Here is a 24,474-nt window from a genome sequence, read left to right as displayed (position 1 = left end):
TCAGGCTCAAATGGGAGAAGGGGGCAGGTAGGAGGAAGTGTGTAGAAAGCAGACACCATTTCCCTTGAATCTGCCCAGTGCCCTATGAAGGGAGAGGGAGGGGCCTCCTCCGCTGAGCACTCAGAGGCCTGAGCTGGGCATCCTCACCAACCCAGAGATGTCTGCTCTATGCCCAGCATGAGAAAAGGAAGAGGTTACTGGCTTTACCACTCAGAATAAGGAAGGCACACTGGCCCCCACCTTCCTCACAATCTCTCCTGGGACTTTTAGGCTCTGGATCAAAGCATAGCAAGACCGTGTGCCCTGGGCTACATCCGCCCAGAACCAGTGTCTTTTTATCATGAAATAGAAATGTGGCCAGCCATGGCCTGCTCAGGGCCTAACGTCCATGGGTCTCAGGTATTTGTGTGGGTTGGAGAGATGCATGTTAACACTACAAAGCCCCAGAGATCCATCCCCCTTTCAGGGGAACCTGGAAGGGACCTCAACAGCCAAACCCAGCTGGAAAGGACTGCCTTGAAGCAACACACTTTGTAAGGGAAATAGGAGACATCTCTCTCCTTCCCAGAAAGAAGCCAGGTCTAGTATCACCACATACAGCTGCACAGGCTGTGCACTGCACAACTCTTGCGTTACCTGTCACAGAGACTGTAATGTGAAGGACAACCCCTGGTGTTATGCCCAACAACTGAAAGGTCCAATGCAGAACAGCAGGCCTCCCTCCTCTGCCTGGCTGGAACACAGTGCTTCAGACTCATCTGGCCACTCCAAGTAGTCTCTGCTGGGCAGGGATGCACTGGGGCTGGCAGAGGTTGAGTACCAAGGGACCCTCCACAAACCTTAGTGTGGCCAATCCACATTTCTAGAACTTACCCTCTGCAACAGCAGGGAGACGGGGCGTGGGTGGTGAAGGAAGTTCTTGGCTGAGACAAAGGTCTCTTCCCACTCTCCTCAAAAAGCACAAGCAGGGCTCCCGCATCCTCAGACTTGGGAAAATAAAATCTCTTCCATTGGATCTAGCTGGAGGCCTGCAGTGAGCATTCCTTTCTTCCTAGCCCCTCCGAGCCCTCTTTCTTCCCAACCCACAGTCCCAGCAAAGCAGAGTCCTGGGGGCTCTTCTAAGGCCCAAGAGATGGAAGAAACCAGGAGAAGACTCCTTTACAGCTGCCCACAACCCCCTGTCCAGACTCTCAGCACTCCTGAGGGTCTGTCAAGCCCACTCTCGCTGCCCTCGGGGGAGAGGCATTGCCCTCAGTTTGCCTGGCTTCAGACTCCCAGGGCCAAGGGGCACAGGGTGAGGAAGCACCATCCGTTGGGAGGGCTGGGAGAGCCCCTCCATGTCGGTGACATGCTAGGGGATGGTCTGAGCATCAGATCAGAAGGAAATGGCCCTGAGACCATCTCTTTGCTCTAGGAAGCAATAGAAGATGCATTAGGACAGGGATGTCCATTCAGTGGATATTTAGTTAGTGAGGGCCTACTATATGCTGGACACCATTCTAGGAGCTTGAGATGTGTCCATGAACAAAACAAAGATCTCTGCCCTTGAGGAACATAATAACTGGGAAAAATGGATTGTATACAAATGTACTAAATAAGTAAATTATATGCTATGTTAGAAAGTAGAAAATAGAAAGTGCTGTGGAAATAAAAAGTGAGCCAGATGAAAGGACTCTCAAGTTGAGAGCTGAAAATATTAAATGTTGGAAAAATGGGAGACATGTCCCTCTTGGAAAGAAGCCGGGTCTGGGGTCCCCACATGCAGCTGCACAGGCTGTCCACTGCACAACTCTTGGGGTACCTGTCACAGAGAGTATGATATGATGGAAGGACATCCCCTGTTGTCATGTTAAGCTGGACATAACAGGGGTGTCCTTCCCTAAGCTTAAAATTAAAAGATTTCCTTTAAAATATTTCCTCAAGGGCCTCATTGAGGAGCTTCTTCCTAAAAGTGGCTTCTGTACATGTTACCGGGCATGAGCAAAGGCCCCAGCCCAGTGTCAGGACAGCTAAGAAGTAATAACAAGCATCTGCGAGGCATGTTACAACCCACAAAGGAATCTTTCCCACACGCCTTAGTTAATTTTCACAACATCCCAGTGAGGGGAGAATTAACCCTCTCGCTTTACAGATACAGGGACATTAATGCCTAGTGATGCTAAGTGGCTTGCTCAAGGTCACAAGGCCAGTTAGTAACTAAGAGACCAAAATTGGGTTTACTGATTCCGAGTCTATTCAAAATAGTTTTCAAGGTCCTAAGTGTTGGGGGAATTCCAGAAAAACCCAAGGAGCAATTTTGGGAATCAGAGTTAAACAAACAGGTCAGGGAAAAGAAAGAGAAAAGGCTAAAAAAAAAAAAAAGGCCGGGCGCGGTGGCTCAAGCCTGTAATCCCAGCACTTTGGGAGGCCGAGACGGGCGGATCACGAGGTCAGGAGATCGAGACCATCCTGGCTAACACAGTGAAACCTCGTCTCTACTAAAAAATACAAAAAAACTAGCCGGGCGAGGTGGCGGGCGCCTGTAGTCCCAGCTACTCGGGAGGCTGAGGCAGGAGAATGGCGTAAACCCGGGAGGCGGAGCTTGCAGTGAGCTGAGATCCGGCCATTGCACTCCAGCCCGGGCTACAGAGCGAGACTCCGTCTCAAAAAAAAAAAAAAAAAACAAGAAAGAGAGAGAAGGGCTCAACCCTCGGAGGCCACCAAAAATTTGTAGGGTTGAGTTAACCCCGCAGAGAAACAGCACTCAGTGGCCATGAGGAAGTGGGTGACACAGCACAGAAGATGCAGGCTGCTCAGCCCTCTGCAAGCTTGCCAAGGCGTCAGGGACAGCGAAGGTCTGCCCTGGTAAGAGGCTCACATGTTCTTGTCACAACCTTGGAAACAGGCAAAGGGGAGAATGAGCACATTTCACCATCAGGGATGGAAAATGGCCAGGCTGGCTGGAGTCCTAGACCATTAGTTTTTTGTTTTTGTTTTTTCTTTTCTTGAAACAGAGTCTCACTCTGTTGCCCATGCTGGAGTACAGTGGCGTGATCTCAGCTCACTGCAACCTCTACCTCCTAGGTTCAAGTCATTCTCCTGCCTCAGCCTCCCAAGTAGCTGGGATTACAGATGTGCACCACCAAGCCCAGCTAATTTTTGTATCTTTAGTAGAAACGGGGTTTCCATGTTGGTCAGGCTGGTCTTGCACTCTTGACCTCCAGTGATCCGCCTGCCTCAGCCTCCCAAAGTGCTGGGATTCCAGGCATGAGCCACCGCGCCTGGCCGACCATTAGCTCTTGAGCTTAGAGGAGATCCACGCTAGACCTCTGATTTACAAATGCGGGAACAAGCCCAGGAAGGGCAGACGATTTTCCCAAGGTCTCCGAGCACCCATTGGTCTCCTGGCATGTCCCAGCTGAATCAGAGAACCACCTTGGGTCCAAGGGTCTTGAATGAGAAGGAAAAAAGACAAACGGGGCCACGTAGCCCAAAGGAACAAGCAGAAGGCCTGCAGCAGCACACAGAAGCCCGGAGGGGAGGGTGGCAGCAGTGGGAGGGGCTGGAGCAGGAGCCAGGCTCAGAAGGCCAGGGCAGGCCTTTGGGCCGGCCCACAACCTAGTGGCCAACCTGCATCCTGCCTCAGTTTCCCCAGCTATAAGCCCAGACAGTGGGGTGCAGAAAAACTCATCCTGGCAAATGAGGTGTTCCACACTGATTTTTCATAAGCACATGGAGTAGGCAGGTAGGTCAAGAGATTTCAGGTTTATTGGACTGACTGTGTGGCAGACATCCGGCGAATCATGCTACATTATTTCAGTAAATTCTCCCAACCATCCTAGGAGATGGGCATTCATTTTCCCACGTCAAGGTCAAAGGAATTGAGTTTCAGGGAAGTAAAGGAGCTTGCAAAGTTTGTGAGGGCATCAGGATTTACATTCTGCCTAACGCCAAATTTAACCCCCCTGCCCCGGGCTCCCCTGACACACACACTGGACCACCAGGCACCCTCCTCATGTCCCCTCCTCCAGCCACCAGACTCTAATCCTCAGGCAATCCAGCACTGCCCCAGCCAGGAACCAGTCTGCACTCCCCCATCACAGTGCCACATGGCCTCCTTCCTGCCAGCCAAGCCTGAACCTGCCTCTAGGTTCATGAGACCCTAGTTCATGAGATGGGTCATCAGGAGGCCCATCCACAGCAGCCCTGCAGGGAGCCTTGTCCTGTGTCCTCCCTGACCCCCAGCCCTTTGCTGCTGGCACTGGGGGAAGGGGACATAATTTACAAGCTGCCACACTGAGGTCCCCATGCTGGGTGTCTGTTCCCAGCCACCCTGTTCCCAGCACCTAGGTTGTGTGTGTGTGTGTGTGTGTGTGTGTGTGTGTGTGTGTGTTGAGACAGAGTTTCGTTCTTGTTGCCCAGGCTGGAGTGCAATGTCGTGATCTTGGCTCACTGCAACCTCCGCCTCCCGGGTTCAAGTGATTCTCCTGCCTCAGCCTCCCAAGTAGCTGGGATTACAGGCGCCCGCCACCACACCTGGCTACTTTTTTGTATTTTTAGTAGAGACGGGGTTTCACCATGTTGGCCAGGCTGGTCTCGAACTCCTGATCTCAGGTGATCCACCCACCTCTGCCTCCCAAAGCACTGGGATTATAGGCATGAGCCACTGCACCCGGCCCTAGCACCTAGTTTCTGATTCTGCCTCATCACAGGGAAAACCTCTTGCCATTCTGTCAGCCAGGGGGTGCTACCTTCCCTGCACCTTTGCCCCCAGGAAGGGATGCCTGGGTCTCCCCAGAAGTGGCTCTGGGGCAGCAATCTTTGGATAGTTCCCTCCATTCCCTCAGACTTAGAGAGACCACCCACTTGGAAGCAGAGTCCCTGTGCTCCCAACAGGAAAGTTAGTCAAGGTCTTGGGTGGAGGCGGGCAGCACTGCCACGGTAAACCTGGGCTCACTCTCAGCAGCAGTAGGTTAGAGATCATGCCAAAAAGTGCCAACAGGGCCCCTGTGAAGCCGTGCAGGCCGAGGCAAGGCGGGGTTCTGCTCTAAGGTAGGGAGCCTCTGCCCGGGTGACCAACCTACATGCAGGTACATGCTGCCACACGTGCCCAGCAGTCCTGGCACTTACCACCTGAGGTTGGACCTCCAACAAGAGCTGCCCTGGTGCTCTGGCCCTTCCCTGTCTCCCCACAGACAAAAACTCAGAGAGATTAGTGCAGGCAGAGGACAGGTGCTGGAGATACCAGGCTGGGAAAGGGTAGGGACAGGCTCCCTCCCCTCTATGAGCCTCTCCTCACCAACAGAATGGCAGCACTGGCCACCTGTTGCAGGGAGTTGTGAGATGTAAAATAAAATGGATGTAGACAGCCAATTGTAGGCATTAAGTAAAATGGGTGTAGACAGCCAATTGTAGACGTAAAGCAAAATGGGTGTAGACAGTCAATTGTAGACGTAAAATCAAATGAGTGTAGACAGCTAATTGACTCAACCCTACTCTGGGCATGTATTTACTCAACGCTACAATGGGCTAAGTCATGCTCCAGGTGCTGGAGAGATATCAACCAAGAAAAGAGAGAAAAATCCCTGTCCTCCCACATCTGACACTTTCTTGGGGTAAGAAGAAGAATAATTAAAATAAATAGGTAAAATACCAAAGACATTAGTGTTGCCGAGAACAATAGCCAGGTGGGAGGTGGGGAGGGTGTGGAGGGTGGGATTTTAGATGTGGTGGACAGAGAGGGCTCCACCACAAAGGAAAGGGGAGAAGCAGCCTCAGGAGTGTAGGGGGAAGAGTGTTTTGATGCGGGTTGAATTGTGTACCCGCGGAAAGACGTGAGTCCTAACCCCGGACCTATGAATGTGACCTTATTTGGAAATAGAGTCTTTGTAGATGTAATTAGTTAGGTTTAGATGAGGTCACACTGGATTAGGGAGGACCCTAAATCCAATGACTGCACCCTTATGAGAAGAAGACAACACAGAGACACACAGACACACACAAGGAGGAAGGCCACGTGATGACTGAGGCAGGGTCAAGGTCATGCAGCTACAAGCCAAGGAAGGCCAAGGATTGCACCAGATATGCTAACAGAGAGGCATAGAACCTTCTCCCTCAGAGTCTCAGAGGGAACCAATCCTGCCACCTTGATTTTTGGATTTCCAGCTCCTGAGCTGTAAGAGCATAAATTTCTGCTGTTTTAAACCACTCAGTTTGTTATGGAAGCCTTAGAAAACTAACACAGGGGCCAGGTGCAGTGGCTCATGCCTGTAATCCCAGCACTTAGGCCAAGCCAGGAGGATCGCTTGAACCCAGGAGTTAGAGACCAGACTGGGCAACATGGTGAAACCACATCTATAAAAAAATACAAAAATTAGCCGGGTGTGGCAGTACACACCTGTAGTTTCAGCTATTTGGGAGGCTGAGATGGGAGGATCGCTTGAGCCCAGGAGGTCGAGGTTGCAGTGAGCTGTGACACTGCACTCTAGCCTGGGTGACAGCGTGAGACCCTGTCTAAAAAAAAAAAAAAAAATTCCAGGGCTCCAGGGAGCGGGATAGCAAGTGCCAAGACCCTGAGGTGGGAGCATCTCCAGCATGTTTGAGGAAGATACAGTCAGCTGGCAGAGCAGAAGCAAGATGAACACGGGCTGTGAGTGGTGAGGGTGGACAGTGGGGATGTCAGAAAGACTTTGGGGCCAGATCATGTAGGGCCACCCTTGTGGCAAGCCCTTGATAAGAGGGAGCTCTTCCACTTTGGACAAGGGTCCCGGTTGGAATGTGCTGTAGTGAGTGGGTGTGGTTGGCCCCCATGATCTCCGTCCCTGGGGTTACACCTTTGAATATGTTATGTTAAATGGCAAAAGGAAATTAGGGTTACCGATGGAATTAAGGTTGCCACTCAGTTGACCTTAAAATAGAGAGATGGTACTGGATTACCTGGTGGGCCCAGGGTCATGACATGGGCCCCTAAAAGTAGAAGAGGGAGGCAAGGGAGTGAGTCATGGAGAGAGATAGCCAAAGAGGCAGGCAGAGGGGAGACCCAAACACAGAGTCCACCTGCTGCTGCTGGCTTTGAAGATGGAGGAAGGTGGCCTCAAGCCAAGGAATGAGGGCAGCTCCTCATACGGCCCTCGAGTGACAGCCAGCAAGGAAATGGGGCCTCAGTCCTACAACTGCAAGGGACTGAATTCTGCAGATAACCTGAATGAGCAAGAAAACTGAGCCCCCTTAGAGCCCCAGGAGCCTGCTAACACCTTGATTTCAGCCTGGTGAGACCCATTTCAGATGTGTGACTTCTACAGCTGTAGAGAAATAAATGTGTGTTGTTTGAACCTGCTAATTTTGTGATCGTGTGTCATGGCAGCCGTAGAAAATGAACACAGTGGATAAAGAGGTGGGGTGTGCAGAGAGAGGGAGATCCAGAGGAGAGGGAGCGACCAGGCAGGAGCAGCCTGCTGGGAGCCACTATCACGGGGTCACAGCTCCCCAGACACACCCCAGCCACCCCACTCAGGGCTCAGCACTGCCCTTCAGGCCCCTTGTTGCCCATGTTGTGACCAAGCCTGCTTAGGCTTTTTTTTTTGAGACAGAGTTTCACTCTTGTCACCCTGGCTGGAGTGCAATGGTGCAATCTCAGCTCACTGCAACCTCCACCTCCTAGGTTCAAGTGATTCTCCTCGAGCCTGTGTAGGATGTCTCCAGGGCTCAGCCTCTAGGTCCTCAGGTCTGGACAAGGAGCAAACCCAGCGGAGGTCCCTCCCATTCTTGACACCTCCCCTTAACCTCCTCTCCCCTAGGGCTGGTGACAATGGTCCTGGAGGAATGACTGTATCCCAAGCCAGCCAAAGCCATTACTGGACCTGCTGACCTCTGAGGCTGAGTCTGGACTCTGATTTCTTCCCATAACAGGTCTACACCTGTTCTGTGTACATACATACACACACACACGTACGCACACACACACATACACACTCCAGTTTCCTCTGCTCTTTGCCATCTCCTCCCATCCAACCAAGTGCTCACAGCAAAGAGATCCTGCCCATTGACAGCTATCATGTATTGAACACTGACTCATATCAGGCACCATGCTAAATTTTCTACTCACATGGTCTCATTTAATCTCTCCTGTCATCCTATCAGGTGGACACTATTGGCTCAGAGAGGTTAGGATGAGTGCCCATTGACACACAGCTGGTGAGTGGTAAACCCAGAATTAGAACACGCCAAAACCTGGGCTCTAACCCTCATTACTCAAAATATGGTCCAGTAGCATCAGCATCCCGTGGGACCACATTAGAGTTGCTTACCCCAGACGTGCCAAATCAGAACCTGCATGTTGACAAGTTCCCAGGTGACTCACCTACTGGTTTCATTTTGAGAAGCGCTGGTCTAAACCACTGCTTTCCAAAGCCTGCTGGTTGTAGGTTCTGGTAACCAGCCCTCTCCCCATCTCTTAAGGCCCTTCCCAGTGCCTGGCTTTTGCTCTCCAGGTGAGGCAGGCACTCTGCCCAGCCTTGGGAAAGAAGCCAGGACGTGAGGCTCAAGGGAGTTTCTAGGCCCCTCCAGCCAGCCCAGAAAACAGCTGGACAGCATCAGTCCACGTCTGGCCCTTTGTAGGGCACCCTGCTGCTGCCTGAGACACTCCTGGCCTCTCCCTCTGGTCTTCCTCTCTCGGTCTCTGCCTGCCCTCCTAAAGGGGGCCTCTGGCCATCACCAATTCCTGCAGTGTTCCCCTCCCCAGACATTTGCCTCCCCACCTCCTAGAATGCCCCCTGCATCATGTCACCACCTCTATCTGGACACACAGGGCCTGTCCAAGTTGCTATCAGGAGAGAGGCCAGCGACTGCTTGGGAAACCTGGCCAAGGTCACAGGAAATGTCTGACACCACCAGGCAAGCAGGATTTGGCCTCCTAAAGCAAAACACAGCTGGGCCAGCAGCTGGGCCAATAGCAGGGCGCTCCCAGATTTCATGGCATTGAGGCCCCAGGGCACAGAGAGACTAGGCTGGCTTGGAGGCTGCAGCTCATTAAGAACATCACAGTAGCCCCTGGCCAGGGAGCCTGTGAAAATCAAAGAGGACAGCCCTGCTGTGGGCCAGAGACCTCACCCAGGACCTCTGCCCTCCACTGCCCGTCACACACAGGAAACCTTCATTGGGGGATGGATGGCTCACATCGCCCATCCTCCTGGCCTCACAGCCTCCCCTCTCCCCATCACCTAGCCTCATTCATGTATCCATTTAACTTACACTGATTGAGCACAGAAGTGTGCCAGGCATGGTGTTAGGTACCAGGGACACATTGGTGAATGAGCAGGACACAGTCCCTGTGAGTTCCCAGGTAGCTCCCGGTCCAGTGAGCAAATGGACAGACCATCTGAAGGCAGGGTGAAAAGTGCTGCGCTAGGGAAAGATGGAACACCCACCGTGGGAACTGGCAGGGGCCTCACCTCCTCCTGCCCTCTGAGCAACACATGGGGTGGTGCCCTTGGCTGCAGGTATGGGCTGAGGGTCCAGTGCCAAGTGGGCCCTTTTGTTAGGCTAACTCTGTAGTTTGAATCCAGTGTCAGAGCAAATATGGACTGAGCAATTTTGATGGGCCAGGCACTGTGGGAGGAGCTGTAGAGAAATCCAAAGCACAGGCCACTGGGTCTACAAGCGGCTGCAGGTGCAGGGCACAGATGCACAGGATGTGTGCTAGAGAGTAAGTGCTGCGGGGGCCAGAGAGCCTAGTGAATGTGATTCACCTTGAAGAATGGGGAGGAGTCAGATGGGCAGGAAGATGTGATGTGGGACTTCATATGACTCCGACTCAAGAGTGTGAGAGACAGAGTGACGTGCCCAGCAACCCCTGCTCCCAGCACGCACCCTGCCCAGCAATCGCAGCTCCCAGGACACACCCTGCCCAGCAACCCCCCGCTCCCAGCACACACCCTCATGGGATCAGTGCATCATAAATAAATGAATCTCACAAGCCAACAGAGATGGGCGAAGCTCCGCTGGAAGGACTCTGTGCCCACCCTGGCCCTGGCTGGCCCTTGAGCTGGCACCTCTAGCATTCCTCCAGGTGCCTTACACCAGGCTTACCAACTGGGACCCTCAGCCGGGACTGATCAGAACAAGGCACCCGCACTGCCCACCTGCTCACCGCCAATCCCAGGCCCTCACTGTTATCCACCTGGGGCCCCTTAGCTCTGCTCCTTGTTTCTGCCGCAGCACCTTTGGGCCTTGGCTGCAGGGTTTGGCTCTTTTGCTCTTGACCTTGGAGTTCCCTAGGCCCTTGACCTGAGTCCATCCTTTCTTTCTTCCTGCTCCTAGCTGCCCTTGGAAAACATCTACTTGGGTGCCCAGGGCCCCGGAACCCAGCTCACCAAGAGCCTGGTCTGCCTGACCTCACCTGCTCTCAGAGTCCCTGGACACCCTTAACCTCCTTTCTTTGCTCCTCCTGCAACTCAGCCACTCTCTCCAGACCTTTCCTGCTGGAACCTAACCTCAAGGTCAGCCTCCTCTCCCTGGTTCTTTTGGGCTCTGAAAGGGCAAATCCTCTTTCTCTTTAGTTCAGCAAGGCAGGGTTGCCACATTTCAGAAAGAACTTCTTAAGTAGGAAGCGAATGGAAAAACTAACCTGAAAAACTAAAAGGAAAACACAGTCCCCTAGAAATGGACTCGTTTATAAAGTTCAGATTTCCTGTCCTGAGCTAGAAAAAGTCTAGCCAGATTGGCTGGCAAGCAGGCCAGGGAATCCTGCCCATGAACACTCTCCTTGTTCACTTTCCTTTCTACTCCCTTCTCCCACATGCTTCTTCTTCTCCCCTCTAAGGAGAGAGGCTGGAGCTGGGTGCTGAGGAAACGGAAGGGGCTTCTTCTGGCAGAGGAGTCCTTCCTACATCACAGGCACCACAGGCAGAGGAGGAGGAGGTCGGGATGGGGTGTGGGAGAATGTGTATAAAGAACTTTCATGTGTGCCAGGCACTGTTCTAAGCACTTCCCTCATGTTGACTAATTTAATCTTTATGACAATTCATAACACAGGTATTAGCATTGTCCCACCTTACTGATGCAGAATCCGAGGCACAGAGAGGTAAGTGACTTACCTGGGTTGCCCACCTGGGAAATGGCAAAGCCAGGCTGTGAACCAAGAGGCTGTGGTCCCAGGTACATGCCCTCCTCAGCTTTATTTCAGGCACTCGAGGGCAAAGACTTCGCTTCCCTCCTCTTTCCACCCCAGCCTGACAAAGCCCAAGTCAGCCCCAACACCTACTCTCCTGCTCATATCTCTGGCCATGCCAGGGAAAGCCAAGGAGGGTGCGAAGGAGGGAAGGGAAGACTGTGGTCTTCTCCACCAGCCTTCACCAAATGGTCCAAAGGAAGAAGACCCTCCAGAAAGAGACTGAGCTCCAGACCCCGAGTCCCATGGAGAAGGGAACTTACCCAGCTGGCGGCGACTGTGGTACGGGCGGCGATTGTGGTACGGGCGGCGATTGTGGTACGGACGGCAACTGTGGTGCTGGCGGCTGTGCTCTGGCCAAGGTGCCATCTCCGGCCGCACTGCTCCTGCGCAGGTTGGGTGAACGCTCGGCCCAGCGTCGAGGTGCCACCCTGGAGTTCTGGGGGTCAAACTCCTCGTCAGGAATGACCTCCTCGCAGCGGGCTCCACGGAAACCGGAGCGGCAGACGCAGAGCTGAGGGCGGCTGCAGGAGCCCCGGTTCTGGCACGGCGGCTGGCACACGGCTGAGGACACAGGGAGAGAGGTGACAGCAGTGGCCATGGGGCGCTGAGACCACAGCTGCCCACTCCCTCCTGTCAGAAGTACCCTCCTGAGTGCTGCCAACCCCATCGCTCAAGCAGGAAGCCACTCTCCTGGCCTCAGAGGGCTCCCTGACCCATGTCTCTCCCACCTCCATCCACAGACCCCCAGGACGCATTCACCTCTGATCTTTGGACAACCAAAGACTGTGTGGCCAGCTGCAGAGTGGCTCACACCATCACGTCCCACAGAGCACCCTGAAGAGGAAGTGCACTGCCTGACACTGTGTCTATGCTGAAATGTTCACTCCCACCAGACTGGAAGTCCCCTGAGGACAGACAGTGGCCCTGGAACTTAGAATAGGGACTGCCACAGAGTAGATTCTCAGTAAATATGGAGCAAATGAATGAATGAACCAGTCTCTTTTGTGGGAAAGGGCCCAACACTGGCCTGAAATTCAAGCGGTTTGAGTTGCTGGGATTTTCCTGTCACTCATGAGCTGTGTGGTCTTGAATTCACTGAGCCTCTATTTGCTCGTAAATCACGGGAGGGGTGAACTAAGGAGGTTAGAGGACTCTAGGCGTCCTTCAAAGGCATATTCAGCTTGACAGTCTCTCCTCTCCTTCCCGTTGTTCTCCATCTCCTTAGCAAGGCAGAACTCCCAACTGCGCCAGAGAAAGCACGGTGGCCAGAACACAGCTGCCGGCATCACAGCCACTGCCGGCCAGGTAAGTCCCCTCCTCTGTGGGGCCTCCGTTGAGGGCTCAGGCTGTCTCTGGATTCTGCCCCCTGGGCTGTGGGTCCAGCCAGGGGCAAGGTGGAGCTGAAACCAGGCCCTTCTCCCAGTTAACTCTGTGCAGCATTAGCCACCAGCTCCCCAGGCTGACTCCTCTCTTCACTATCCTTCAGCCCCTTGCAAATTCCAGAGTCACATCCAGTGATTACTGGCCAAGGGAATATCCCATGCAGAGGCACACACTGGGATACGGAGTCCTGCCCCTCCCCGACCAGGACTTCCACTGGGGAACATGTGTGAGCCCAGGAAGCATGGTCTGGCTCACACTGCACCCTCGAAACCCAATGCCTCATTCATTCATTCATTCATTCATTCAACAAATAGCTGCTGAGCCCTAGTGAGTGCCAGGCACTGGGACAAAGTTCTTGTCTGCCTGGGGCTTGTGGTAGAGTAAAGGACACCAACAGGAAGCAAGAAAACAATAGCATGATGTGGCCTCAGGCAGTTTCAAGGGCTGTGAAGACAATTAACCCGGGGCGATGCAGGGGTTCAGGCCCAACCAGGAGACTCAGATGGGGCGGCCAGGACACCTCTCTGAAGAGAGAGATGGGAGCATGCAAAGGAAGTGAACCCCCAAAGACCCGGGCAGTCTCCCAGGCAGAGGGCGAGGCGAAGACCGAGCTCTGGAGGCTGGAAGGAACGTGGCGTACTCGAGGAGCCGCCAGAGACCCAGGGAGACCAGGGTCTGCTGGCGGAGGGGGCATAGGCAAGGTCAGTGAGGAAGAGGAGGCAGATACACAGACCTTGTCATCTCAGGAATCCTAAGTGCAACTGTGAAACTACCAGGCATGGCTCCCAGACCAGATGCCTGGGTTTTGTGAGTTGAACTCTCCTTTCTGAGAAGAGCACCAGAATCCAAACTGGGGGCTGGCCAGGATAAACATCTCCAAAATTCCACCTGGCCCATGTCACAGAGACCTTCAGTGGTTCCCTGGTGTCTTCAGGATTCAAGTCCATAGATGAGCATTGAAGACCCTCCTGGTCTCATCCCCTCTAACATTCCTCTAAGCCAACCTGCTCCAGTCGAGCTGGCCTGCTGGCTGTGGCCCCAGGTAGCCTCTGCTCTGTCTTCTCTCTGTCTTTGCATGTGCTATGTCCTCTCTTCTTTCCTACTTGCTCTCCATTTACCTGGCTCCTACTGTTCCCTCAAGACCCACTTCCCCATGCTGGACACCCACCTCTCAGCAGCTGCTCCCTCCTTTGATTAACAGGAAAAATACTTGTGTTTGCCATTCACTGGGCATGTCCCGCATAGTGCCATTAGTTTTTGTTGTTGTTATTGTTTTTGTTTTTTGGTTTTTGGTTTTTGGTTTTGAGACGGAGTTTCGCTCTTGTTGCCCAGGCTGGCATGCAATGGCGCCATCTCAGCTCACTGCAACCTCTGTCTCCTGGGTTCAAGCAATTCTCCTGTCTCAGCCTCCCAAGTAGCTGGGATTACAGGCATGCGCCACCACACCCCGCTAATTTTGTATTTTTAGTAGAGACGGTGTTTCTCCATGTTGGTCAGGTTGGTCTCAAACTCCCAACCTCAGGTGATCTGCCTGCCTTGGCCTCCCAAAGTGCTGGGATTACAGGCATGAGCCACCACGCGAGGCCGCTGCCATTAGCTTTTTTTATGCACGTGTCTCAATTTCCTGACTCATACAGTCAGCTCCTTGAAGTGTAGTGACTATCTCTTACACCTCGTTGTATCTTTAGCTCCTAACATATGCCTAACAATAACAGCATCATTATTATTTTTATTATGGTGGCTACTCTCAGACGAGTGCTGACAACAGCCCTGGCACCGTGCTCTGCATACACGCTCTCACTGAAGCCTCTCAACAATCCTGGGACTATGATTCCCGTTTTACAGATAATGCTGCTGAAGCTCAGAGAGGTTAAGAGACTTGCCTGAGGTCACCCAGCTAGTTAATAGTGGAGCCAGGATTCAAATCCAGTTCTGTGTGACTGAGAAGCCCAGGCCCTTTCCACCCCACTGACTCCCAGAAGGGTGGGCATGGTTCTTCCTCTTCCTCTCTACTATCTCTGAGCCTTGGCCCAGAGCTGATAAGGAAACAAAGGGGATCTGTTGGCTTCAAGTCAGCCACCAAATGCACCCTTGGGAATTCTGCCCTGAGAAACTGCACATCCCAATTGGCTATGACAGTGGAGACCCCAGGACCCCAAACCCTTCCAAAGCCCACACAGAATTTTTAAATAATGATGGAGGACGTATGTCAGCTCATGGGTTTATCCAGGGAGCATTCGTAGAGCACTCACTGGGTATGAAGCTTGTGATACTGTTTCTAGCACACTGTCTGACATGGAAAGTAGAACACACAGGTTATAGGACAAGTGCTATGCCAGCTGGACCCTCTAACCCAGGCTGAGGCAGGGAGTAGGGAAAGTCAGGGAAGGCTTCTTGGAGGAAGTGATGCTGACCAGTGACACAAAGGATGAAAAATTGGACATTGTGCACCAAGGGCACTCAAGACCAGCCTATCAGCAGAGAGTGTGGGAAATAACAGGTTTTAATGGCATTCCAACCACAAGTTGGGCTGGGAGGCCAGAGCATTTTTCCTCGTGCCCAGGCACCTCTTCCCAGCAGGCTCCAGGCCTCTAGGTAGAACCATGTCAGAATTGCAACCCAGAGCACTTCCCCAAACACAAACTGCCACCATGGCAGGATTTTGGCCTGGCCACCCCTCTATCTGCCCAAGCACACTTAGTCTTCACCTAACCACCTGCCAGGCCCCTGTCACCACCACCACTGGAAACATGGTCAGCTGGGGCCAGCCCAGCAGCCATGTCAGTGCTAGTGAACACGGAGGAAGCAGACGTGCCCAGGGCAGGTCTTGGCCTTGGGGATTTTTTAGGGAGGGAATAGAATGGGAAGGCCTGAGTGATTTCCGACATAGACCCACACCTCTCTGCCACAGAGACCCAAAGGCTGGCATGGGTGAGAGGAAGGTCATGCAGCTTCCACCTCTGAGTGTGTAGTCCATGCCCCGAGGATGGCCTTGGGAAAACAGTCTAGCTTCCATCCTTCCCCTCCGGAGCCCTGAGAACAGCCCATCCTTCACATTAACAGTAAGATCCTTCATATAAATGGCCAACAAATATACGAAAAAATGTTCAACATCACTCATCATCAGGGAAACGCAAATTAAAACCACAGTGAGATACCACCTTATCCCAGCCAGAATGGCCATTACTAAAAAGTCACAAAACAATTGCTGTTGGCACAGACATGGGGAAAAGGGAACACTTATACACTGCTGGTGGGAATGTAAATTAGTGCCGCTCCTATGGAAAACAGTATGGAGATTTCTCAAAGAACCAAATAGGTCCACTATTCAATCCAGCAATCCCACTACTGAGTAAAGGCGAAGAAGTCATACTATCAAAAAGACACCTGCAGGTGTATGTTTACTGCAGCACAATTCACAATTGCAAAGATATGGTCCCACCTAAAGTGCCCACCAACCAATGAGTGACTAAAGAAAATGTGGTGAAACCCTGTCTCTACTGAAAATACAAAAAATTAACCAGGCGTGGTGGCGGGCGCCTGTAATCCCAGCTACTCAGGAGGCCGAGGCAGAGAATTACCTGAACCCAGGAGTGAGGCAAGATTGTGCTACTGCACTCCAGCCTGGGCGACAGAGTGAGACTCCACCTCAAAATAAATAAATAAATAAATAAATGAAAATCTGATATATATTCACCATGGAATATTACTCAGCCATTGACAAAAATGAAATAATGTCTTTTTGCCGCAACTTGGATGGAGCTGGAGGCCATTATTCGAAGTGAAGTAGCTCAGGAATGGAAAACCAAATACATGTCATCATTTACAAGTGGGAGCTAAGCTATGGGTATGAAAAGGCATACAGAGTGATACAATGGACTTTGGAGACTCAGAAGGGAAAGAGTGGGAAGGGGTGTGGAATTAAAAACTACATACTGGGTAAAAGGTACACTACTCAGGTGATGGGTACACTAAAATCTTAGACTTCACCACTAAACAATTTATCCATGTAACCAAAAACCATTTGTTCTCCAAAAGCTATTGAAATATATATATATATATATATAATATCTTTCACTGTCTAGAAATCCAAGACCCCAAACCCTGTGAGCCAAGCCCCTGTGGCTCGCCACGACTCACTTAGCTCTGGTTCTGCCTCGCTTGCTAATAATACATTCCGAAAACATTTAGTGAGCACCTTATCTTGATCAGACAGGGTGCTGAGGGCAGAAAGGTGAACAAGACTGGGCCCTGCATAGGGGGAAGCCCTGGCCGGTGGGGGTTCCCACACTCCTAGAATCCATTTTCCAAGCAGGGAATTAGGTCCTCAGTGAGGGTTAGGGCTGGCAAACTTTGGTTGGTACAAAGAACAAACAGCTCATGGGAAATGAGTGGTTAGGGGGGAACTGTGAAAATGGCATTTAATATACAATAGCCTAGTAAATCAAGTTCTAAAAGGCTTCCAAACCAGCCAGACGTGTTGGTGGGAAAAACCCCCTCAGGAAGGTAACCCTTCTGAATTAACCATGTAGGATGCTGTGCAGAGGCCCGATCTGCTGAGGTACAGCCTCCAACAAGTTTCAGGTTTTTGGAGGTTTAGAACCAGCTCGCGCCGGCTTCACTCGCATCCTCTCTTGTTTTCACAAGTCTCAGCAAGATGCTGACCTGGCTTCCTCACGGAAATGTAAGCATTGTGTTTTGAGCTGAGTGTTTGCATTACGGGACTGGAGTATGTAGACTCCTGTCCTCTCTCTCCACTCCCCCAAAAGTCACCCCTATAATGGTCCATGATGGTGGCTTCCAGTGCCTGTCTATGAATGGGACTGTTCTGACAGTTTTTACTGGTCTGCCATAAAGTCAGGAAAAGCAACCCTTTCCTGGGTTGTTTCTTTTTCATAGGCTATATTTTTCCCATCTAAAGAGTGTCTTTTGCGATGAGTTAAAATGAGTTAAAATGAGTTAAAATTTTTGGAGTTAAAATGTTCTTTTTAATTAAAGGTGATGGCAAGTGGTAATTAGCTTTGTTTTTTGTTTTTTTCCTAATGGCTTCACTTGGAAAAATGAAAAGCTGGCCACTGTATGTTGGTACTTAAGATATTTTTGGAAACATTACTGGTGCATGAAGTCCAGTGACCCTTTGGGAGGGAGGGGCAATCGTGGTCATGTGTCCTTTTGTTTAAAGGAGGCTGAAGTGAAACATTCCTGTTCCAAATAAGCACGATTTCAAAACTTAAATATCCAAAAAGAAATCAGCCATCTCAGAATCCCCAGTGGCAGAGGCTATTGCTTAAAACAAAGAAGGAAACGCTGAGGTCCCAGGAGAGGCAGTTCCATGCAGTGCTGTGGGAATTTTAAGAGAGAAAACCTCCATCCATGGTGGGCCAGCGAGTCTTCACGTTTTGCCCTTGGAGTTTCATGCCTCCAATTTTTCCTCAACAGTAGAGATCCTAGAGGTGGGTGCAGTGGCTCATGCCTGTAATCCCAACACTTTAGGAGGCTGAGGCTGGAGGACTGCCTCAGTCCAAGAGTTGCCCAGCCTGGGCAACATAGTGGGACCCCATCTCTACAGAAAAAATCTTAAAAATTAGCTGGGTGTGATGGTGCACACCTCTAGTCTTAGCTACTTGTGAGGCTAAGGTGGGAGGGATCACTTGGGCTCAGGAGTTTCAGGCTGCAGTGAGCCATGACGGCGCCAGTGCACTCCAGCCTAGGCAACAGAGCAAGACCCTGTCTCGAAAAATATATATAAATAGGCCGGGCGCGGTGGCTCAAGCCTGTAATCCCAGCACTTTGGGAGGCCGAGACGGGCGGATCACGAGGTCAGGATATCGAGACTATCCTGGCTAACACGGTGAAACCCCGTCTCTACTAAAAAATACAAAAAACTAGCCAGGCGAGGTGGTGGGCGTCTGTAGTCCCAGCTACTCAGGAGGCTGAGACAGGAGAATGGCATAAACTGGGGAGGTGGAGCTTGCAGTGAGCTGAGATCCGGCCACTGCACTCCAGCCTGGGCGACAGAGCAAGACTCTGTCTCAAAAAAAATACATATATATATATATATATAAATAAGTGAAAATTTAAATGAGTAAAGATCATGCCTTATACTTGAGAAATCAACCCACTATGGGTTATGTGGCTCTAATGAATCGCCACTTGATTATTGGTCCATTTATCGAGCATGATACCGTGATGTCTACATTTAGCCTCCGGGAGTTGATCTGCAGAAGATGGAATACCCCCCAGCCCCGGGACAGTACCCTCGGACAATCGGAAGACTACACTGTCACACAGCCTCCTCACGCTCGCTTGCCAATGCCGGTCTTTAGCCATTCATAATTTGGGTTCCTCCGGGATCCTTTCTTTTCCATACCCCCAGCCCGCTCTTCACTGAGCATTAGAGAGGTGGAAAGTCTCAGCTTTGGGTGTTCGGCTCTGTGGAGGCAGTGGGATGCCAAAAGGCAGGGGGAATAAAAGAAAACTCCTGAAATTGCTTTAAAAGCAAGAAATAAAAGGCATTGTTCCCCTAATCCCCCCATGTTCCTAGCTGAGCCCCTTCTCCCCTCACTCTACCCCAGAACAGTCAACAAAGGTTTGCTCAGATTTTCCACACAAAACCCCTACTTTTGGGAAGGGACCAAACTCAGAATGGGCAGGCCTGGGAGAGATTCTAGAAACAGCCCTCCCGACTACCCCATGCAGGCTGCTCCTACCATTTGCTCGGAGTCCCTGCTGATTAGCTACTGGGTAGTAGCAAGAACACGGGGTGGGGGGCAGGAGGATTGGTTTGGTTTGACCCCAACTCTGCTACATCTCAGCTGCATGACCCTGGACACACGTCATCTCGCTGAGACGTCTCCACCAGGGTGCCAGTGGCCTCGGCCACGGTATGGGGCTGATAATTCCTGCTTCAAAGAGCTGTTGTGAGTCTCAGCTGAGCACCTGGACGTGGGCGTACTTTGTTCTCTCTAAAGCTGTGCTGTTCAAGACAGTCTCACACTGTAGCCAGGAACTGTATGTGGTTATTTAAATTTAAATGGATACAGATTAAATAAAATTTAAAATTCAGTTCCTTCAGTCTCACAAGCCATATTTCAAGTGCTTGATACCCACATGTGGCTCACAGCTACCACAATGGACAGCAAGATATAGAACATTTCCATCATCACAGGAAGTTCCACTACTGGCCAGCACAGCAAAGCTTAAAACAACAGCAAAACAACTCACTCCCCTAGAAGCAAGACGGCCTCTGAGCTTCTCAGCTATGACTCCCCAGGAAACGGCAATGTTAACTCAGGCCCTCAGGATAAAAATCTAATCTAGTTTATAGGGTTGTTGTGAGGATTAAAAATTAACAACATGAAGTGCTTAGAATCGTACCTGGCGCACAGTAAGAGCTATCGAGTTCATATCATTCATCCCCAAAACCAACTCTATATAGATTGTTATACCCATTTTATGGACGAGGCCCTGTGGCTAGAAAAGGTCCAGTCACTTGCCCCAGGACACAGAGCTGGGACTCAAACACGTCTCCAGGGATCAGGCCCTGGTTACAGAGATGAACAACCAAGGGCTGTGGTGCTGGGTGGGGACTGCTTTCTAGGTGTCAAATACAGCCAGGCCCCTCCCCACCCCCACCCTACCCCCAGGCAAGGCGTTTGTCATCAGCTCTCTCTCCTGGGCCCCAGAGACACCTTCTCCCTCCACCCATCTATGACCGTTAGATAGAGGAGGCAGAGACTTCAGGGTGGGCCCCTCCGGCCTCTCCCTTCGTCGGTGGCTTCCGGTGCCACCCGCTCTGGTCTGGGGGAGGAACTTCAACTCCAGACTCTGGGCCCAGCCCTCCCACTCCTGAAGCTCAGCTGCTTCCCAGGTTAAACCTCCATTCTCCCTAAAACCTGTGCCAGTGGGATGCTAAGACCCTATCCACTGAGCCACCCGATCCCCTCCTCAGGCCCGCGCCTGCCCCCTTTCACAGCTAGGGGCCTTCGCAGATGGAACAGTTTGCACCTCATCCATAGGATTTACCTCAGACCTCCCTGGGCACCTGACTTGGACCCCCACCTGGAGACCTCAGTTTGCTTCTGGAATCTGCTTACTGGGGGGTCCACGTGTGGCCCTGAGCTGTTTCTCCACAACCTTGACTTTTGGTTTCCAGGGGAGGGACCCTCATGTCAGAGATCCCTTAGCCCAGGGAATCCCTGTCTGGCTCACATGCACCCTTGGAATCCACCTCAGAATCGCTCTCTCCACTCTCAAGCTCTGCCCAGGGGCTGTGTCTCCCAAGCCCTGACTGAGGGCCCAAGCCCCCAGGCTGTGGGAGAAGTCAGGGCCTCAAGGGCTACCCAGCTTCCATACAGCTGTGCTGGGGCCACGGCTCAGGATGGCTGGAAACCGCACTGGGGCTCCGGGGCCGGCCAAGTGCCCAGCTCCAAAATAGCAGTTGTGTTCACATAAAAGCTCCTAATGAGAGAAAGATGCCGTTCTTGGCCCCTCACTTGCTCTCTGCAGACGCTGTCTGGCAGGCCAAGCGGGCCTCTACCGTTTGGCGGCTGGAGGGGAGGAAGGGGAGGTGTGAGTCAGACCTTGGCCCCCAGCCCTTCAGCATGGACCGCCCTGTTAATTGCATTAACAAATGCTGCAAGGCTGGGCCAGGTGGAGGCCGGGGAGCCGCGGGGCCAGGGGCTGGGGCAGAGAGCAGCCCCAATCCCACTGGCTCCAGCAGGCATGAGGAGGAAGACTCTGGGCCCAGCTCAGGGCTGAGAGACCTAGGCTCCTCTCCAGCTGCTGCCCCAAAGCAGAGAAGAGTTGCCTATCCATCCCCACAGTCCCAAGGCTTGTCTGGGAGGAAGCCTCAGTGCCAGAGGGGCCCCAGAGGTGAGATGCGCTGGGAGGGGTCCCTGGGGATGAGTCTTTTCTAGAGAAGCAGCTTCCAAGGGAGACAGTTCTAGGCTGGAGTGGATCCAGCCCCCCTCCCACGGCAGCACCAGCCCCACGCACAGGCCCAGGACGGTCAGGAAGGATGAGCACACCACTCCAAATACTGACAACGCAGAGAGGCCAGGGCAGGGGCATGAAGGACAGTGTGGCCCTGCAGTCAGAGACCCATGTTTGAGTTCTGACTGTGGGACCTCACCTGGGGCCAGTTTCATCGCCTCTGTGGGCCTCAATGTTCTTCTCTAGAAAACAGTAATGCATTCAAATGCATGACTTGCCAGGATGGCAAACAAGAGAGACTGTCCTTTGGGGGCTTCCAATTTAGTCAGAGGGACTGTCACTCAATAGGTAAACAAAGAAGTGGAGCACGATGGGCATGATGGCTCATCCCTGTAATCCCGGCACTTTGGGAGGCCGATGCGGGTGAATCATCTGAAGTCAGGAGTTCAAGACCAGTCTGGCCAACATGATGACACCTCTCTACAAAAATACAAACATTAGTCGAAACACCTCTACAAAAATACAAAAATTAGTTAGGCGTGATAGCACACACCTATAATCCCAGCTACTTGAGAGGCTGAGGGAGAACTGCTTGAAGCTGGGAGGCGGAGGTTACAGTGAGCCGAGATGGCGCCATTGCACTCCAGCCTGGGTGACAGAGCCGGACTCTGTTTCAAAAATAAATAAATAAATAAAAATAAAGACAAAGAAGTGGAGCAGAACTTGGTATGTGAGGGATGGAAGAGACAGTCGAGGGCCCAAGATCCAGAAGAACAAGGCCAGTGGGGGCCAACCAAGCCAGAGGGGCCAGGGCAGCTGTTCTGAGGAGGACACCTCAAAACAGAGACGGGGTAGATGACAAGGGCCAGCCTCACAGAGAGATGAGGGGGAGCAGAAACACAGGCAGCAGCGTGTCCACCAGCCTAGAGACCAGTGGCCCAGGCTGCACTTGGGGAGCTGGGTGAGTGCAGAGACACTGTGGCAGGAAGGTTCAGGTGGGATGTGTTGAGGACAGCAGGGAGAGTGGGCAGCAGGCTGCAGTGTCACCCAGGAGAGCTGTGACAGGGCCCTGGCCCAGAGAGGCAGCAGGGAAGCAGGCAGGTCCATGAGGGACTGAGGAAGTAAAACAAACAGGGCTTGCTAATGGGTTGATGTCAAAGCCTGAGTGAGAGGAAGGTGTCCCGGTAGCCCCTGGGTGTCTGGCTCGAGCAGTCAGGTCGATGGGGGTGCCAGTTAACAGAGTGGGTAAGACCTGCACGGGGGAGTCAGCTCAGAGAAAGGGAAGTCACGAGTTCATTTTAGACAAGTTGGGATGAGGATGTCTGGGAGGCATCAAGCGCAGATGTCGAGTAGGCAGCAGACGCGGAAGACTGAAGGTCAGATGAGAGGCCTGGCAGAGGATTCATGTGAATCTGGGCGTCACTGGCCCAGAGACGATGTTTACATCCCTGAGAAGGCAGCAGATCGTTCCGGGAGCAATGCAAAGACAAAGAAAAGAAGAAGACCCCAGACTAAGTCCTGGGAAACCCACAGTTTAGTAGTGAGCAGAAGAGAAGCAGCAGCCAGGGACACAGGAGGGGACCAGGACAGAGAACACCATGAGGGTTTGAAGGAAGATGGCAGCGTTTGGCACATCCAGGCAGAGTGAGCCCCGGGCATTACTGTAAGTATTGCATGTCAATTGTCAGGCACAGTGCCTGCCGGCACTCAATACCCAGGGGCGGTTCATGCTCCGCTTGGCTCCTATGGCTCCCCTCTTTGGGGTGAGGGACTTGGAAGGTCTAGGGAAAGTCCTGGGGAAGCCCAACATTAAGACGTCAGGTAGAGAGGGAGAAGCCAGCAAAGGAGACTGAGAAGAGGCAGCTGGGGATGGAGGGAGGAAGCTGCCAGTCACCCACGCCATCATTTGCCCACTCAGCTCTTTGATAAACAGGCTCCAAGCACGTATAAAGGACACAGGTGTGGAGGGCCAGGCACTCCACTGGTGTCAGCAGGACACAGCACCTGGCTTCAGGAAGCTCCCAGTCAAGGACATCTCCTAATCACCTCGTTGGACAAAGAGCCTCAGGGTAACCTGCTCCCCAGGAAGATCTCCCCAGGAAGGGTACCTCCATGCAGGGGTAAGAAATGGACAGGGTCTCTTGATGAGACTGCATCCTACATATCAGCTGGGTTCCACTGAGGTCATATAATTATTCCCCTTCGCCATCTCCCACCTTCCTCTCCACCATTCCCTGCCAACTTTGGAGTCCCCACTGGATGGTTCATCTGGAGATGAGACTTTCCTGGCTTCTGGAAGGTGCTAACCAGTTAGTGAAGATGAAAATCCCACCCTTGCCCTGACCCCTTTTCCTAAGGCTTGTTAAGCATTTACCATAGCAAGGTGCTGGGCTCACCGCTTTACACGTATTACCTCATGTAAACATCTCATTCTTAGAACTACACTAGGTACTACTCTTGTCCCCATCTGACATATGGGGAAACTGAGGCAGAACCATCAACAACTTGCCCAAGATCACCGTGCTAGTAAGTTATGGAGGAAGGGTTTGAACTCAGGGAGTCTGACTCTGAAGCTGGGGCTCTTAGCCACCTTGTCACAGTCTTCCACTTTGGGATGTGGTTGGCATGAATGGGGCAAACAGGCTCTCTCAGGGAAGCCAAGGAGGAGCTCAGATCAGGAGAGACAGGGTTCTTGTAGGACTGAGATGGGGACTTGGGGAAATGCCATTCCATTGCTCACGTGATACACACAGAAAAATGCTCAGACCCATTCCAGCGTCTCCATCCCCAGGATCCCCTGAACACCATGAGGAGTTTCTGGAAGGGTCAATAGAACTTGGGCAGCAGAAAGAGCTCTCTCAGCACATAGCTGGGGGAGGCCATGTATTATTCAGTATACACTTATGGACCCTTCACCTTGTACCCAGCACGCTGCCTGCTGGGGGTGGTGAGACACAGTCCCTGCCCTCGAAATTAAGGCCAAACATGTATAGAGTGCATCGCACATG

The 24,474-nt window shown here is 52.2% G+C and overlaps 1 protein-coding gene across 4 annotated transcripts in view; it reads right to left on the bottom strand.

The window, feature by feature from the left end:
• The window catches only part of LTBP2 (latent transforming growth factor beta binding protein 2), a 115,838-nt gene that overhangs the window by 77,030 nt on the left and 14,334 nt on the right, over nt 1-24,474 (bottom strand). For all 4 annotated transcript variants that reach the window (XM_033187441.1, XM_033187440.1, XM_033187438.1 and 1 more), the window contains exon 3: nt 11,410-11,710. In XM_033187441.1, the coding sequence (XP_033043332.1) occupies nt 11,410-11,710 (301 nt within the window). The remainder of the gene's footprint in view (nt 1-11,409; nt 11,711-24,474) is intronic.

This window comes from Trachypithecus francoisi, unplaced genomic scaffold (genome assembly GCF_009764315.1).
Source record: "Trachypithecus francoisi isolate TF-2019V2 unplaced genomic scaffold, Tfra_2.0 Lachesis_group3, whole genome shotgun sequence".
Taxonomy (NCBI): domain Eukaryota; kingdom Metazoa; phylum Chordata; class Mammalia; order Primates; family Cercopithecidae; genus Trachypithecus; species Trachypithecus francoisi.
The sequence above is the reverse complement of the archived record's forward strand: the minus strand, read 5'-3'. Positions and strand labels throughout refer to the sequence as shown.